This window comes from Urtica dioica, chromosome 5 (genome assembly GCF_054948205.1).
Source record: "Urtica dioica subsp. dioica isolate 48M chromosome 5, U.dioica_male_clone48M_v1_H2, whole genome shotgun sequence".
Classification (NCBI taxonomy): Eukaryota; Viridiplantae; Streptophyta; class Magnoliopsida; order Rosales; family Urticaceae; genus Urtica; species Urtica dioica.
Window position 1 is genome coordinate 40,981,973 of NC_142760.1, and position 17,918 is coordinate 40,999,890.

At 34.6% G+C, this 17,918-nt stretch overlaps 2 protein-coding genes and 2 pseudogenes across 2 annotated transcripts; 3 read left to right on the plus strand and 1 right to left on the minus strand.

Moving 5' to 3' along the window:
• Positions 1-683: 683 nt before the first annotated feature.
• Positions 684-2,511, plus strand: LOC149398552 (mitogen-activated protein kinase kinase kinase 18 pseudogene; annotated as a pseudogene).
• A 1,708-nt stretch (positions 2,512-4,219) lies between these two features.
• Positions 4,220-5,505, plus strand: LOC149398553 (mitogen-activated protein kinase kinase kinase 18 pseudogene; annotated as a pseudogene).
• Positions 5,506-7,536: 2,031 nt separating this feature from the next.
• Positions 7,537-9,358, minus strand: LOC149398554 (B-cell receptor-associated protein 31-like protein). Its single transcript, XM_089615570.1, has 2 exons — positions 9,032-9,358; positions 7,537-7,928 (listed from the first exon to the last, which is right to left on the minus strand). The coding sequence occupies exons 1-2, from the start codon at positions 9,315-9,317 to the stop codon at positions 7,819-7,821; spliced, it is 396 nt and encodes a 131-aa protein (XP_089471696.1). The 5' UTR covers positions 9,318-9,358; the 3' UTR covers positions 7,537-7,818.
• Positions 9,359-12,801: 3,443 nt separating this feature from the next.
• On the plus strand, positions 12,802-17,555 carry AT-HF (HIS HF). The gene is made up of 19 exons (XM_089615662.1): positions 12,802-13,025; positions 13,109-13,191; positions 13,433-13,527; positions 13,635-13,738; positions 14,026-14,195; positions 14,290-14,404; positions 14,610-14,665; positions 14,766-14,804; positions 14,930-15,028; positions 15,146-15,208; positions 15,307-15,369; positions 15,448-15,530; positions 15,643-15,751; positions 15,837-15,890; positions 16,071-16,158; positions 16,368-16,405; positions 16,774-16,879; positions 16,966-17,132; positions 17,255-17,555. Exons 1-19 carry the CDS (start codon positions 12,869-12,871, stop codon positions 17,312-17,314), a joined length of 1,749 nt encoding a protein of 582 aa, XP_089471788.1. The 5' UTR covers positions 12,802-12,868; the 3' UTR covers positions 17,315-17,555.
• Positions 17,556-17,918: the final 363 nt, after the last annotated feature.

Below are 17,918 nucleotides of genomic sequence, written 5' to 3' on the forward strand. Positions count from 1 at the left end.
TATAAAAATAAAACATTAAAAAAAAAATGTTCTTTCTATTATAATCATGAAACCCTTTCCACAAGAGTTTGTCACGCTAACGCGTGGTATATGAACATATATAAATATAATCACAAATACACCCACAATAAGAAATAATAAATAAATAAATTTTGACATTTAGGAAAAGAAAAATAATATAAATAAGAAACCACAAGCAAAAAAATTAATTTTCATCAAGAATACAATCAAATGCATTTATTATAACTTATTACAAAGATTTGACTATGCCATGTGTTATTTAAGTTAACATTTGAAATTGTTGCGTGTGAACTTATGGAACACCGTGTTGAAAAATAAAAAAATAAAATCTATAAACTTCTATCCGAGAATTCCCTAATAATAGTAAAATTTTCTTTTTCTCTTTTGTAATTAAAAAGAAAAAACCCATAATAAATTAGCTATTAATTTAATTAAAATGTTCACACCGCAAAATTGGCACGAGTCTTCACGTGTCGCCATGTGGGATCGCTTTATTCCCATGCGAAGTTTAATTTTGCGGCTCCTTTCGGACGTCCAAAACCTCTCAACCTCTCTCCTATCGCCACGTGTCTCAACAGTATTCAACGACCGTCCCATATATTTTTTTAGAAAGCCACTCTTCATGCTTAAATACCCCATAAACCAACAAAATCATTGGCTTTCAAACTCCACTAAATTCTTTATTTATTCATTTCTCTTTTCTCTTTGCTTATCCTAACTCCAAGAAAGATTTATAAAGCTCGTCACAACCCACCAAAAGAAAACAAACATTACACGAAAAAAAAAAAAAAAAAAAAACACTCTGTTTTCTTTCTCTGTTTCTGCTCTGTTTTTATATTTCTTCTTCTCATTCAAAAACTCTGTTTTTTTTTAATCAATGGAATGGATAAGAGGACCGGCCATAGGAAGCGGAGCAACGGCGACGGTCCACATCGCCGCCGAAAAATTCTCCGGCGAGCTCTTCGCCGTGAAGTCCGCCGAGCTCTCGCGCTCGGCTCCGTTGCGAAACGAGCAATATCTCCTCTCGAAACTATCCAATTCCTACTCCCCGAGGATCGTCAAGTACTTGGGATTCTCCGTCGACGATTCGACGTACAATCTCTCCATGGAGTACGTCCCCAACGGAACTCTCTCCCAGGCGATCCGGGCCAAGGGAAAGCTCGGCGAGGCCTCGATAAAGGTCTACGCCAGGCAAATCCTCGAGGGACTCGAACACTTGCACGAGAATTCGATAGCGCATTGCGATATCAAAGCTCAAAACATCCTCATCGGCGAGGATTGGGGAGCCAAGATAGCTGATCTCGGTTGCGCGAGATTGGTGCCCGATGAGAACAGGCCTATCGGGCCTGATGGCCCGATAGGCCTGTTCTCGGGCACCCCAGCTTTCATGGCTCCCGAGGTGGCTCGGGGGGAGAGACAAGAATTCGAGGCCGACGTGTGGGCCATCGGGTGCGTCGTCGTCGAGATGGCCACGGGAAACGGGCCGTGGCCCGATCGCTCCGGGCCCATTTCGGTCATGTACCGGGTCGGGTTCTCGGGATCCGTGCCCGAGTGCCCGGGAGGATTTTCGGCCGAGGGGAAGGATTTTTTGAGCAAGTGCTTCGAGAGGGATTGGAGGGCGAGGTGGACGGCGAAAGAGCTTCTCGGTCACCCATTTCTCCGCGGGTCGGAGGCGGGTTTCGGGCCCGAATCGGTGTCTCCGAGCAGCGTTTTGGACAAGGGCTTGTGGGATTCGGTCGAGAGTCAAAGTCAACGGGGGGGTTTGTTGGGGTTTGAGGAGTGCTCTGTTTCGGGCTCTGTTTTGGGCTCTGTTTTTGGGAGGATTGAGGTTTTGAGTGGGATTCGGTGTTCTTTTGATGATGATGATGGTGAAGATTGGTTGACTGTTAGAGAGGATGAAAGTCAACGGGATGTCAATGAAGATTCTATGGTCTCTGTTGTTGTTGTTGATGATCATGAAGAGAATGTTATTGATAATGATGAATATGTATTTGGTCAAGAATTATCATCTGTAACTGTAATCTCTGATCCTGAGATATTTCCCGGATCTTCTATATGTAACAATGTTGATCTCCAAAATGAAATGAGTAATAAAAGCTTTTGTTTTGATTCAATTTCGTTTCTCTCTCCAATTTTTTTTTTTTTTTAACTTACTTGCATGGAAAAATGCGATCAAAGTGTGAAAGGCACAAACTTTAATTTTTAGTGTTTCTTCGGTTTTCACCCACTTATTCCCATTTCTTTCCTTCTTCTTCTTTTTTATGGGTTTAGTTGAGAACCTACTCATTTGAGAGACTACGTTAACTTTCTTGTGTTTGTCTTCATATGAATTTTCAATTTTCTTTTCCACTAATTTTTTTTTTACCTTTTCACATCCCAACTAGATATTTCTGTGAAACACAAGTCCAAATGATTCCAAGTTGACACAACAAAAAAACATATCTTGATGGTCTTATGTGGTTCAAAATTTTGTGTAGTAGTTGGGAATGAGTCTCATATCATTTCGTGTAATTCTAACCTCTCTTATGAGTAGTGGAGATCTACTTTAGTTTCAACTATCAAACAAAGGATGGTTAGTGAAGAAAAAAAAAAAAAAAAAAAAACAATTATAGTTCATTTTATTTTGAAATTGTTTAGGGGGGTTCGGTTTTAAATTCAATTTAAAAGTCACAGCCTGTCCTTTTTTAACTCTTGTCCTTTGGCTTTATGTTGTATCTTGTATGTATGTGAAGCGTTTTGTTTATGTTTTATGTTCTCTTGAGTTGGGCCACTTTAAATTATTCATTATAGTTGATAATTAATTGGATTTCTCTAATTTGGCGATTCATTGGCTCTGTGTAATGATTCCTTGATACATCTAGGTCTGAGTGCCATGATAGCTTAAATGAACAGTTTGAAGTTTAGTTTTTTTTAATTAGTGATACTTTAAGCTAATCATTTTTTGTATTAAAAATTATATTGGATGTTTGAGAAAATAAAAATATATATAATTATGCAGTAAAAGCTACGTTGTTGTTTGAGATTTTGACACATATTTTCTTAAACTCATTTCATTAGATCGAAAATTAAATTTAAAATCAAGGAAGAGTATTATTTTCTTACAAAATATTCTTTTGGGACTGTTTTCTTATTTTGTGACCAAACTATCACGAACTTACGAATGGTGTTACAATTTTTGTAAAACTTATTTAATTAGTAATAGATCTGTCAAATTTTAAGTTTTGATTTATTTTGATAACATATCATAAGTTTAGTAATATTTGTGTCGAAATTCTTTGTTGTTTGATAATTTGAGCTATTTAAAATATTTAGCTTATAACGACTTTATAATTATTTTTTCGTTTAGGATTAAATATAGTTAATTTAGTTTAAGAAATAACAGATTATATATAATATACAAGTAATTCCTTTTTAATATAGTTATTTTTAAATATATAAGTCATAAATTTTAAGCATAAATAGGTCAAAATCTTTCAAACTACACTTTAATTCGTTTAAGATTTGAATTTGATCCATTTTACCCAATTGTACTATTGATGCAATTCCAAACAAAACCCATTAAATATGACCTTAGTGGTGACGTTGCGTTGAGTAGAAGTAATTAGCTTATTCTTTGTGTGGATGGCATTTAGGATAAATGTGTACCTTAAATCTTAATTTACAATACTTTATCAAAAAGCCGTTTACTTGATGTTTAATTTATGTTAAGCATCTGGTTTTGGACTTCTTTTCATGCACTGCGTATGTTTTGCTTGTAATGATGACGTACATGTGAAGTAATAATATACAACACGCCTTTTTGTGATAAATAACTAATTAAACTCTAAGAATATCCCAAAGGACATTTTTTTCTCCAAACTCTATATATAATCTAGAAAACGTTGAACCTATCCCACTTTTTTTTTTTTTTTTGCCAACTGCTTCAATTAAATAGAAAAAGCATATCCCAGTTGACCTCCACCAAAAGTCATGTCGAACTTTAGTGTGAACGCATGAGACCTTAGTTTTTTTTATTATTTTAATAGCGTGTGGTAGAGATGGTCAACGAACTTGCTTTTTCCCATTTTACCTTCCCAAGGTTGACCTTTGATAAGACTCACCCACTAGACAACAAATTGCACACATATAAATACATGATCACATTATGCCATTTCTATTCAAAACGTCGACTCAAAAAAAAAAAAAAAACACTAAAAAACCCTCAAAATGAAGTGGAAAAAAACCTCAACAATTATCGGCCGCGGCTCCACGGCCACCGTGTACCTCGCCGGAGATTCATCCTCCGGCGAACTCGCCGCCGCGAAGTCAACCAAAATCGCTCTCTCCGGTCCACTCCAAAGAGAAAAGTCAATCCTCTCAAAACTTGACTCTCCGTACATAGTCAAATACAAAGGCTTTGAGATCACCGAAGAACACTACACGCTCTTCACCGAATTCCACCCTCTCGGCACACTACGCGACGAAATCCAATGGAGCGGAGGAGGAAAGATACGGTACGACGAGCCCACGGTGAGGTCGTACACGTGGCAGATCCTCAAAGGAGTCGAGTACCTCCACTCGATCGGGATCGTCCATTGCGACATCAAACCCAGCAACGTCCTGATCGACGGCCAAAAACGCCTCAAGATATCCGATTTCGGATGCTCCAAGTTTCTCCTCGCCGACGGCGACGAGCCCTTGACTTTCTCCGGATCGCCGGCGTTCATGGCGCCGGAGGTGGTCAACGGTCAACGGCAAGGGTTCGAGTCTGACTTGTGGTCTCTCGGATGTACGGTCGTGGAAATGGCCACCGGAAAAAGTCCTTGGCTCGGAGTGGTCGGAGACGACGATCCGATCTCGGCTCTTTACCGGATCGGAATCTCCGGCGACTCGCCGGAAATTCCCGATTGGATGTCTCCGGAGGGAAAGGAGTTTTTGAGCGCGTGCTTCAAGAGAGAGCCCGCAGAGAGGCTCTCGGCGAAAGAGCTTCTAGAACATTCGTTCTTCCATGGCTTGTCGAAAATGACGTCATCGTCGGAGTTCGAGAAATCACTCTCTCCGAGTCCGAGGAGTGTGTTCGATCAAAGCGTTTGGGATTCAGGCTATGATCAGAGTCAAAGTCAAGGTTCTTTCATGGATTATTATTATTCTGATCGTGTGGCTGAGAGGATTCAGAGGTTGACGATCGTTGGATCGAGTACTAGCGATGAACATCAAAACGACGTGTCGTTTGACGATGACGATGAAGATTGGGTCACAGTTAGAAGTAATGTTAATAGTAATGTAATTAGTAGTTGTAACATTAGAGAGAGACGTGTTGCACTTTATTTTGACGAGTGTGTAGAAGAAACTGATATTGTATTTAATAAAAGCTTGAAAAAAGAGAATTTTAGATATCTTCAATATCTCCCTTATTTATTTCCCTTTATTTATTATTTCACAAATTTTTTTCCACTTGTGTATATCTCCTTGGACAATGAAAATGGAAAGCTGTCTTCTAGCTGATAATTTTTTTGGGGCCAAAGCATGGAACTATGAGTTGTAAATAATACATACAAACATACATGAATATGTTTTTTTTATATAATTATAATAAAACAGGAGACCATAACTTAATCAAAGTCAAATTATGGGTCAGAAATGGTAAGGTTGGTGTTAGTTGTATCATCGAACCTCATATACGACTTCCCACTTGTTTGGGTGTAATTTTATATTCTATTTGTCAAAATGTTAATTTGTCTAATTCAAAGAACGAGTAAGAGCATATCTTTTTTTTTTTTTTTTTGCAACTTGCCATTGCTGTCTAGAAGATTTAGAGGCCTATAAGAATCGTAGGAAAAATCCAAGTGGCCTTCTTAGTACTTTTGATAACACCTAAGCTTTTTTGTGATCGTGAAGTTGAGTGAGATTCACAAAAAAAAAATAATAATAATAATATATCACCATCTATGGTCTCAATATCACCGATATTATTTCACAACTAGTAACGGACTCAATTCAATATTCCAAAGCCCCAACATGACTAGCTACCTAGTGGTGGCTAATTAAACCCAAATGTTGCAAAAGAAATCGGTATTTCAATTCTCAAAGTCATTGTCTTTAAGCTTTATGGATCATGACACATCGATCATTTTTGTACGTCAAAAAAGTTTTATGAACTCATTTTATGTAAAATACATTCAGATGGAATCTTAAATGTGTGACTTGTGTGATCTCATTTCTATAAGATAACAAAATCGACTATATTACTAACAAAATTTGTGGGTCTCACACTTGATATTTCGTCAAAAAAATTAATCGATATATAATTTTTTTGCGTACAAACCGAATATTATTTTACTTCAAAAATAAGATTAGAGAGGTTGATATGTGAGATTCCATTAAGGAATTAATTAGATTGAGAAAAATACCATAACCAATGATAGAATGAAATGGTTATGGAGAAGCCTCATTAGTGTTGATTCTGTGATGGAGTCCGAGCTTCTTAGCATTTATCTCGCTTTGTTATTTGCAAAATTCCAAATTCGCATGTGTTTTGTATTATAATTTCTCTTCAAATGTTTTGGAAACTTGTTGAACACGCAAACTCATTTGATGTATCAATGATCCTCGTCTTCTCAAATTTTCAGTTTTTGTAATTTTGAGATCTCATGCCCTTTCACCGGGTAGTTTTTGTTTTGGCTCGAGTTTTGTTACGAAGATCTGAGTTTTAAATTAAATATCAGAACATATGCCTACAAAAAAAAAAAAAAAAAAATTACCACAAGTCATAAAGAGCAAGTGTTGACTCATGTGAAGAAGTAAACGTAACCTAACTCATTAGATGTCCATTTTTCTTTTGCTTATAATTTTGAAAAAGAAGCACCGATTTCAAAACGATTTATTATTTTATATTTTTACAATTTGTTACATTACACCTTCTTGGACCACCAAACAAACACCCATTGGTATACCTAACTAACTATGATTAGTTAACAATTAGTCCCTACGAGACTCCATTAGGCAGCTTAATATTCTCAATGGATAACGTATTTGATGAGGAATTGATGACCTAAGCCATTGAGAGAGTTATCATTGGAGATATTTTTTTAACACATTAAAAATAATTCTCAAGTTGTTTTTTGGAATCACATAATCCACTTGTTAACATGATTTTTTTTTTCTTTCCCTTGTCATTTCCTATTGGTAAGTGGCGACTCGTAGAATCCCAAAAGGAAACTTGACTTATCAACAAAAAGGCCAAGGCAAAGTTAATTAACCGACCAACTAATCTTCTAACACATTTATAATTATTTATAAGGTCAACCAAATACTAGAGAGTTGCCCATCTATAGATAATTTATTTTTATCTCTTAAAAAAAAGATAATTTATTTGTGACAGAACCGTCTCATAAATATAAACAAGACTTTAATAAAACCGCTCATAATAATCTGAAACATATTTATAATTCTTTTAATGTGAATCATTTTTTTAATCGACACTTCAATGCAAATTATTACACAACTAATGGCAATATAACATGCTATTCTACAGCCATGGGGTCAAGTTGGCCTTGTCCCATAAATTCACTGGAATAATTATATAATATTGTTCCTTTGAAATTTGTAATATTAACATTATATAATCTATATAAAATACATAACAGAAACAGAATCAAGTGCACAGTGGATAACTCTTCGAGATACCTACTTGACAATCATTAGGGTCTCATGATAGGAATCAGATTCCTGATCCCTTTGTTAAATATACCTATATATAATTACATATTATTATTTATAAATATATGTATAAATTAGGATTTTTTTTTAGAAGTGCTATTAATCCTTGTTTGATTTCTTCGCTGCTTCCAAGGTGCTTCTGAGGAGTCTCAGTTCTCTGATGTAGTAATGTTGTCTGTCTATCATTAGTGCAAGGAACAACGACACTCCTATAAACATGAAAATGGAAAATATTAATTAGTCAAATTAATTAAGATCAGATTTCTAGTGTATATTCTATATATATAGCCAAGTGACACCATCAGGACAGCCATTTTTTTAATGAACATAAAGATGAAATAATGTAGGCACAATTACATGAATAATTTTTCTAAGGTGTAGCATTTTTAAAACAGAGTGGATGTTTACATCTTTTTGAAATTATTTTTCTTTAATTGAGACTGTAAAAATCAAGAAATGATTTTTTATGATAAAAATATTATTTTCGTAATAAAAACGTTAGACACGTTATTTTTGTGATTAATTAAAAAAAAAAGCAAAATCAATCATTTGCACAATGTGTAATGAATTTTAGTTGGGGCCGACCATAGTTATATTGAGGCCCAACCCAATTAAAGTCTCATTTATACACGATATATATTCAACAATAATTATTAAAAGCAGAGAAAAAAATTACGGTATTTATTGAATTTTGACCCCTTTGAAATTTTAATTTACGCTTAAGAATATAGGCAAGACCTACCTTTACTAGTTAGGTTGAGCTTATATAAATTTGTTTGATTCGGTTTTACTTTTTAAAAACCAAAACCAACTTTATGAGTTTTAAAAATTTGAACCAATAATCAATTCAGTTATGTTAAAATAAATTTTTTATTATCGAATCGAATCGATTCGGTTTGCTATTTAAATCGATTATCATAAAATACAAAAATTCAATATTTATACAAAAATCAATTTTATTTGAGTTTGGCTATAAATTTGATTTTTCCCGAATTCGATCATCTGTTCTATATTGGTTAAAAAATAAAAAATTAAATTGAAATTTTATATGATTACAATGAACCAAATTTCACATTTATGATAAAAATGATAATTAAATTGGTCTACTTAACTTAATCGGATTTACCACAAAATCAATTAAGTTATTAGCTTAATTAATTTTTTTATGCCCCTAATTCTTAGTTATCGTATAACTTTATGATTTCTTGACGTGTAAAAATGCGAATTATTTTTGTCCATTAAAAAACATATAGAAAATTTGTGGATTTTTCTAATGAATAGAAAATATGGATCTTAATTTAATCTTACTTACCAATTAGAGAGGCCTCCAAAAGACGTTGCGTCATGAGAACCTCGTCGGTCGGATTGAGGCTGGCGCCAGAATCAGAGGAACGCTTTCGAATGTTTGCGAGGGAATATGAAGTTGAGACAAACACAACAACCATTGTTCCACCAACACTCTTCACCACCAACGGTCCTCTTCCTTGCTTCAACTTGTCCAAAACCAAAATCACCAATTTCCTTAGAGGCGTTTTGAACATTAGGGCTAATATCAATGCCATTTGGGCCAACACAACTCCGAATAGTAATTGAAACATCTCTACTTAGTGCCCTTTGATTATGTTGCAAAAAATGTGAAGATAATATTTTGCTGAAATGAGAGTATAATAAGTAAGGGACGTAATTCATGATAACTTGAGAAAGAACCTAAGTATATATGTGCATTTGGATCACCTTAAAGTTCGGCTTGTGAGAAGCTATTCTTTGGGTTCTATTTTTAAGTATATTGACCCATCAAAAAAGGCATATTTATTACATTGGATAAAGCACATGCTATGGTGGTGTGCGTATGTGGCGTTGTTGTACATTAAACGACAACGTTGATAAATGACACGATTTTATTACCATGGCAATTGGGAATAATTTTTGGGGGATTTGGATAGGTTGAATTTTTTTTTTTTTTTTTTTTTTTTGGAAAATCACAAGAATAGTATTTTTAATTTTTTTTACAAATTTTAAATAGTTATTTTTCTTATAAATAAAACTGTAAATAATTAAAAAAAAAAATTTAAATAGAGTCGAAAACTACAAAATATAATTTTAAAAATCTATAAACATAAATAAAAAATAATTTCTTACAACTTAAAAAAAAACTACTTTCGTGATAAAAACATTAAACACCGTTATTTTCATAAGTTTAAAACCATATTATGCAATTTCTAAATTTTTTAGTCGTAGATTAGATTTCTGACTTATTCCATTTTTTTTTAGTAAAAGATGAAGTTTTATCATTAAGCCAACACAGAGCTGAGAGCAAAGTCTACTTGTAAGTGTAACAAGCCATAAATACAATATGGGGGTTCCCCTATCCAAGTAGAAGGAAAAGTTGAAAAAAAAAAAACCTACCATATGCTAAATAATCAACAACAACATTATCAGATCTTTTAACAAAATGAAATGAAAACATAGAAATAGAGCTGGAGCAAATCTACTATATGGAGTCAGACTCCATTTCGCAAGGAAGTTAAACGGAGTTTCACCGCAAACTCGATTCCATCCCAAATCGCCGAGAGCAAAGCGCTGACCATTCACTCTTACCAATACCGAAACTCGATCCCGAATTTTGGGTTTGCTTCTTGAGCTCTTATAGTCAAGTGATGCCAATATAAATCCTTTTTTTATGTCATAAAACTACGACGTGCAATCGGGTTTTTTTTTTTTTTTTTTCCTTTTCCTTTTGGGGTAAATTTTGTTCTCAAATCAGACTTTCGTTCCATGTCCCGTCAATACGTAGAAGGTCGCTGAATTTTGTTCCTATCCAGACGTCGTGGTGATTGAATTCGAAAACCCACATTAGACTCGTTACAGAAATGACCAACCCTTGTTTGTTGTGGGCTAAAATATGGTCCCCTTTTTTTAAAATTCTTTCCCTTTAATACCCGAGAGACGCGCAAGTCCGGGGCTCTCTATTTTCCACACCTGTTTTGCCAGTAACGCATGGTTGAAGTTTTTGTTCAAAAACCCATTCCTTCCTTGCTCTTGGCCCGACAAAGATGTTGTCATTTTGCCTAATGGAGCTTATTTTTTACCATTGCTGATCCCCCACCAAAAATCTGCACAAAGGCTCTCAATCTCATCACAAATGCGGGATGGAACTTGGAAAGTGCTCATCGTATCATCCGCTTATCCTTTTAAGTGCTTTAGTACGGAGATAGACGAGATAAACATCAATACCAACACTATAAATGTCTCCAAGTAGGCCACAAACGAGGCAGATATCTTGTTCTCCGGGGTGTTCGGCGAATATGCAATTGCCGATTTTTCAAAATTAACAAGTTGTCTCGAGGCCTTCTGGTAAGTTTGTTTATGAAGTATATGATATGAAATAGAGAAATCATACCTGTTTTTAAGAAAACAACTTATCATAACTGCTCACTATTCTATCCAATATATCATAGGGTCCAACGGTTATATAGCCCAATAGAACTTAAGCTTTTGTAAAATAGTCATAGTTTGCCAACTATAAGCAAACTAGCCCAAGTAAGATTAATCTAGGCTGGATTAAATTTAATCCCAACGAACTATAAAGACATAATGTAAGCTTTATGAAGGTTGGATTAAAATTAATCGATGCATGATTAAATTTAATGAAAACATGTACTCTCAATTGGCTATTTTGCTATACCTATTGACTACTTCATACCATTTTTCTTATATCGTATCGATTATCGTAACTTGCGTACACCTTGTAGGTAACCAGAGATACTCCATGACTCGCATATATACTATGAACAAAGCGAGACACAAATCAAGAGAAGACCTCGTAGGAGTCCTACCAAGTATTACAGTTGAATTAATGACGAGCAAACCTAAGGTAAGTTCGCAATGAATGGCGACACAACCCATTGGAGATTGACATTCTCGTGTATTAGCTCGAAACAAAAAACAAAACTAAGTATTTAACGACAAAAAATAATTGAGACACTCGAGGGCTATTACGGGAAACACTCATTCCGTGGATATTGCCTTTTCGAAAAATAAATAGATAAAGAGACAATTACAGGTGGTCTTGTCTCTTGTGGCTTCAAAGGACTATGAAATCCAATCATTAATTTGCACTGAGAACGACACTATGATGACACATTCCATAACTCGATATATCTATCGAAATCCAAAATCTATCACCTCCATGATTTTTCGTAGGTACGACTTCAATTCGATCGCATACCAAACAGTAACCGTGTATTTTGTCTAGGAAACGACAATTGGATTAAAGTGCGTGACATGTACTAAGCATGAAACTAAGGAATAAAGTATTATGAACCGATGAGTTGTAAGACTTTAATTGGTTTATAGACTTCAAAAGCATCTCCAATCCACTCCATAATGGAGTGAGAAGTGACGAAATAGAGTTGCATTGCATTTGCTCCAATGCAACTCTATTTCTCACTCCATTATGAAGTGGGGGAGTAGTAAAACTCAAAATATGGAGTTTTTCAATTCATTCCACTCTATTTTGGAGTGTGATTTTAATAGTATAACATTAATTTATTTAATAGCAAATTAACAACAATGCTAATTATAATTATATATGTTGTGTGTAATTATATTAATTTATCACAAAATTACATATATAATTATATTAGTTTATTCTGATTTGATATAAATAATTAATTTTGATATGTGATAGAAGAATAATAGTTACATTAATTACAAATATGTTAATTATTAAAATAAATACATGTTATATATAATGTGTGTTTATTTTATTTTTTAATACAATATTATTGGATGTAAAGTGTACGAGTTAAATAAATATGAGTTATAGTGTAATATATAAAAAGATGTTTAAACTATTATAATAATAGAATCATGATGAAGAATATGTTTTTTGATGTTAAAAATGAAATATTGAGTTAAAGATGAAATACTGTTTGATTAGATAGAAATTGTATTTTAGAGTGCTAAAAATTGTTTTTGAGTTTGAAAATGATATGAGTACTACATCACACAACAGATTTCTCACACATAATAGTGTAAAACTTAAAAAAAAAAAAAAAAAAAAAAATTTATCGGTATATATATTTCTTTTGAAACTAAAAAAATTATTAATACAAAACTCTCTCTCTCTCTGTTCTAAGTGTCTCCAATGGCGACGCCGCCGCCGTTTCTCTCATCATCGCCGCCGTGTTCATCCTCACCGTCTCTGCTATTCCTTCGCTCCAGTCTCAGTAGAACCAATCGCATCCGATTCAAATCTTCCGCCACATCCTTCTCCGTCCGCGCCTCCGCCGCAGATTCTTCAGGTGCTCTCTCTGAAATAACAGTCTAGGGTTTCGTTTCGTTCTGGCACTGAATCCACTGTGTGTGTGTTTTTTTGGAAGATTAGTTGTGACTCTTCTCGACTACGGAGCTGGAAATGTGCGTAGCGTTAGGAACGCCATTCGATACCTTGGCTTCGAAATTAAAGATGTAATCTCTCTCTCTCTCTCCATTGTTATTTGTTTCGTATGAGAAATTTCCTATATTGCATTTCACAAGTGTATTGAACTTATCAAAATATGAACTAACTTGAAAATTATGTACTTTAGTTGCAAATGAACCTAGTTTGAAAAGTTTTCTGGTTCTCAAAATTTCTGAGGATATGCATTTCGTTTATTATTCTCTTTGATTATTAATAATTCAATTGTACGTTTGAACTTTGAATATGAAGGTTAAATCTCCTCAAGACATAACCAACGCAGACCGGCTGATATTCCCTGGGGTCGGGGCTTTTGCACCAGCCATGGATGTGCTGAACAACACCGGGCAAGTCTATTTATTTATTTATTTTTATACATAGCTTTTGTTATAAATTTATAACACTTGCTTTTACTTAGTTCGGGAAGAGTATGAAAGGGCTTTATTTTTTGCAGGATGGGCGAGGCACTCCGTGCTTACATTGAGAGTGACCGGCCATTTCTAGGCATTTGCCTTGGCCTTCAGTTGCTTTTCGAGTACAGTGAAGAGAACGGACCGAGTCAGATTTCATCTTTTTTATTTATAAATCTTTTCATGGAATAAATGCAATAATGTGCTAATCTAGTGTCACTCGATTTTCTTTGAATTTTTACCATCGACGCACTTATCACAAACTCACTTGTGTTGCAGCATTAGATAGTCCTTTGCAATGAGGTAGTTTTTTGTTTAGATAAATAAGGCGAAAGAATAAGACAGCCGTATCAATAACTTTGTTGTTCGATAGTGTGTTAGGAAAATTCTCATTATTTTTATTTCTGCGTACTGAAATTTGTTAATGGTTCACAGTTAAAGGTCTTGGCTTGATACCCGGTGCGGTTGGGCGTTTCGATTCATCAAAAGGCTTCAGGGTTCCACATATCGGCTGGAACGCTTTGAAGATAAGAGAAAATTCTGAGATTTTGGATGATATTGGAAACCGCCATGTGTATTTCGTTCACTCTTACAGAGCCATACCAGTATGTTTCCCGTGTCCCTCGATTTTAATATTATTATTTTTTCTTCGAAAAATGTGCATACTATGATATTGATATTACCTTACGTGGCTTTTAGTCAGATGAAAATAAAGATTGGATTTCATCAACCTGCAACTATGGTGATGATTTTATAGCTTCGGTCAGAAAGGGGAATGTTCATGCAGTTCAGTTCCACCCGGAGAAGAGTGGAGGCAAGTGATTTCATAGCTTATTTTCTTTATATTTGTATAATTCATGAACTTTATGCAAGTGACCCATATATTCTAACATCACTTGAACTAATAGATGTTGTTAAGAGTGACCAAAAGTGGGTGAAAAGGGAAACATATTATATTATCTCAGGGAAGCCGTTGATTGAGATAGAACATAACCAAAAACTCTGAATAAATGTTTCAGATGTCGGTCTTTCTGTGCTGAAAAGATTTTTGGAACCCAAATCAATTGGAACAAAGGTAATCTCTATTCATGCTAATATACGCTTTTTTCTTCTTCTTCATATAGTCTAGTCTATGTTCAACCATCTAACACTTTAGGATGTTTATGCGAAGACAGAAGCCTATGGAAGGGAAGGCTACAAAACTAGCAAAAAGGGTAGATTTGTCTAGCCATTCAAATTTCTCTTTATTTGAAATAAATTTTCATTTTTGTTGTTTGTGTGTACTTCCCACAAAGACTATTCACTAATATATGACTTTTTTTATATTTTTTTTATTTAGGTAATTGCCTGTCTAGATGTCAGGTCCAATGACAACGGAGATCTTGTTGTCACTAAAGGAGACCAGTATGATGTAAGAGAGCAGACAAGTGAAAATGAGGTACTTAACTATACAACAATCTAACTAAAATGAGGAAACCCCTTGAATCTCATATAAATGTTAGTGTAATGTTTCCCTTCTCCATAAGATTCCAAAGCTGAAACCCAACTTCTATAGGTGAGAAACTTGGGAAAGCCTGTGGAGCTTGCCGGGCAATATTACAAAGATGGTGCCGATGAGGTATATGCTTTCAACATTTTCAGGCATTCTTCATTGCTGGAATTTTGATATTGAACCATAGAAACATTTTGCTATAAACTGTTGTTCCTTTTGTATAGGTCACTTTCCTCAACATCACCGGCTTCCGCGATTTCCCTTTGGGTGACTTGCCAATGTTGCAGGTAGCTTCTTGCAATTATCTTTTCAGCCCATTGGAAAAAATTTCTGCAACATGACTGGTTTTGTTTTACTATGTATAGGTTTTGAGATACACGTCGGAAAATGTGTTTGTACCGCTAACTGTTGGAGGAGGAATCAGAGATTTTACAGATGCTAATGGAAGGTATTTAAATGACAATATGTTGGTTCGATTTTTAAACTTATTTTGCAAGTCTGTTAACACAACTCAGTATAGATCGATGTAAGAGTGGAAATTTTTTTCCCCTTTCTTATAGGCACTATTCTAGCCTAGAAGTTGCTTCAGAATATTTTCGATCTGGGGCTGATAAGATTTCCATTGGTAGTGATGCCGTATTTGCTGCAGAAGAGTATTTAAAAACCGGAGTACGGGCATATTTTACCTTGATGATTTTGGCTTTGTTTTACAATCCGTGTTTGCTTATGTTTCTGTATCAATGTCGCTTTTCAGGTGAAATCTGGAAAGAGCAGTTTAGAGCAAATATCTAAAGTTTATGGCAATCAGGTAATTTTGCACTCGTTTTTGGAGATGGGGTACTTTTTTTATTTTTAAAATGAAATGGAAAACCTAAGAAATGCATACCTTGTGTAGCTTAGCATTGACATTCAAATAAGATTTTAATCTAAAATTATTTTATAATCATCACAAGCCTTGAAAAATGCAATTTTGACCTTAATATCTCAGGCAGTGGTTGTCAGCGTTGATCCTCGTAGAGTGTACGTCAAAGATCCTACTGATGTAGAATTTAAGACTATAAGAGTAACTAAGCCAGGTAACAGCGGCGTTATTTTCTTCTTTCTTTTGTTTATTTTCTTTAATCTTTTTGTTGTTTGTTTTGTCACACACAGCAATACAGTAAGCGAACTGAACAATTACAAAATCCGTATCTTATTATTAGTCAGCTTTTTTGTATGTTCAATTTCAGATGTGTATATCATAATGTGGGCTCAAATTTTTTTTTCTTCCCAAAATTGTTTTCAGGTCCCAATGGTGAAGAGTTTGCGTGGTATCAATGCACAGTAAGTATTCAGTACTTTCTTGAAGTAAAATAATTTCATTCTCTATAATGGCTTTTCTGTGTAAGATTCGGGTACATGTAGAAAAACCAAGCCAAGATCTGCAAATAGTTGGTATATATGATTTAATTTTACTAAAAAGGCTGTACCGAACAAGCTTAGACTGTGAACATTGTTTCAAACTATCATGAAGAATTTGTGTTGCAAGTCTTGTACTCGATTATTCTTCCGTTATTAGTAGTTTCAAGACATAAGTAAAGAATAAATGCACGATGCATATTATTTCTTGAATTTAGGAACTATAATAATGTCTATAAATGACTATTTAAATTTCGTTTTTGCAAACGTATTTAAATGGGTTATTTCTTTAGGTTAGCGGTGGACGAGAAGGTCGGCCAATTGGAGCTTATGAGCTTTCAAAAGCAGTTGAGGATCTTGGAGCCGGTGAAATCTTGCTAAACTGTATTGATTGCGACGGTGAGTATGACATACAATCCTTCTTTTCGAGACATCGATATAGTAACTACAAATAATCTTCTAAAAAACCAACAAATCTCTCTCAGGCCAAGGGACCGGGTTTGATGTGGAGTTTATAAAGCTGATATCAGATGCGGTGAGTATTCCTGTAATAGCCAGCAGTGGCGCCGGATCCGCAGAACACTTCTCGGAGGTTTTTACTAGCACGAACGCCTCTGCTGCACTCGCTGCTGGTATTTTTCACCGGAAGGAGGTAAATTCATTTACTGTCTTACAACCAAGACAAAATAAAGAGAAAAAGGAGCAAAATAATGAATAAAAAAAGTAAAAGACCTTTGTTTGAAAGTAACTTTTTTTTTTATGTGTAAATTACAGGTGCCGATTCAGGCCGTGAAAGAGCATTTGTCGAAACAAGGAATAGAAGTCAGAATATAACGTTTGCGAGCTTTTTCTTCTTGTTTTTTATCTCGATGCGTCTTCTTTTCCCTGAAAACGGGGGTTTTCAATATTTTGGACTCCAGCGAGCGGTGTTGTAGTGCAGTTTTATTTCTTTTTTTTTTTTTAATTTTTGTTTCATATTTGGTTTAAAAAATGAGACTTTTTTTTAAAACTGTTTTTTAAAAAATTTATTTTATTTTGAATTTGAACAATGATCACTGGAAATGAGATAATAATATACAATATATGGTTTCTTATAATTGGAAAAGCTTATTTGCAGACATTATATGGTTCCAAAATATCATTATTTTTTTTTTCAATACATGACACTTTCGTGATATAAACTCAAATTAGCGTAGTTTTAGTCATTTTTTTCCCTTTTGGATTTCCAATGGTTTTCACTTGAATTTGTTTTCGACGGCACTCGAGTGATATTTGATGAGGAAACGAAAACGCTTAAATTTTATTGTCGGTATGCAGCAAAACCCAGCTTTTTTTTTAAAGGACTCAAATTGCCGGTCATGCGCTCAAATTTGTTGAGAGCTACTCGTTAAATTTAACGCCTCCAACTGCGCTTCCGAGTCAGCCAAAATCTACTCAT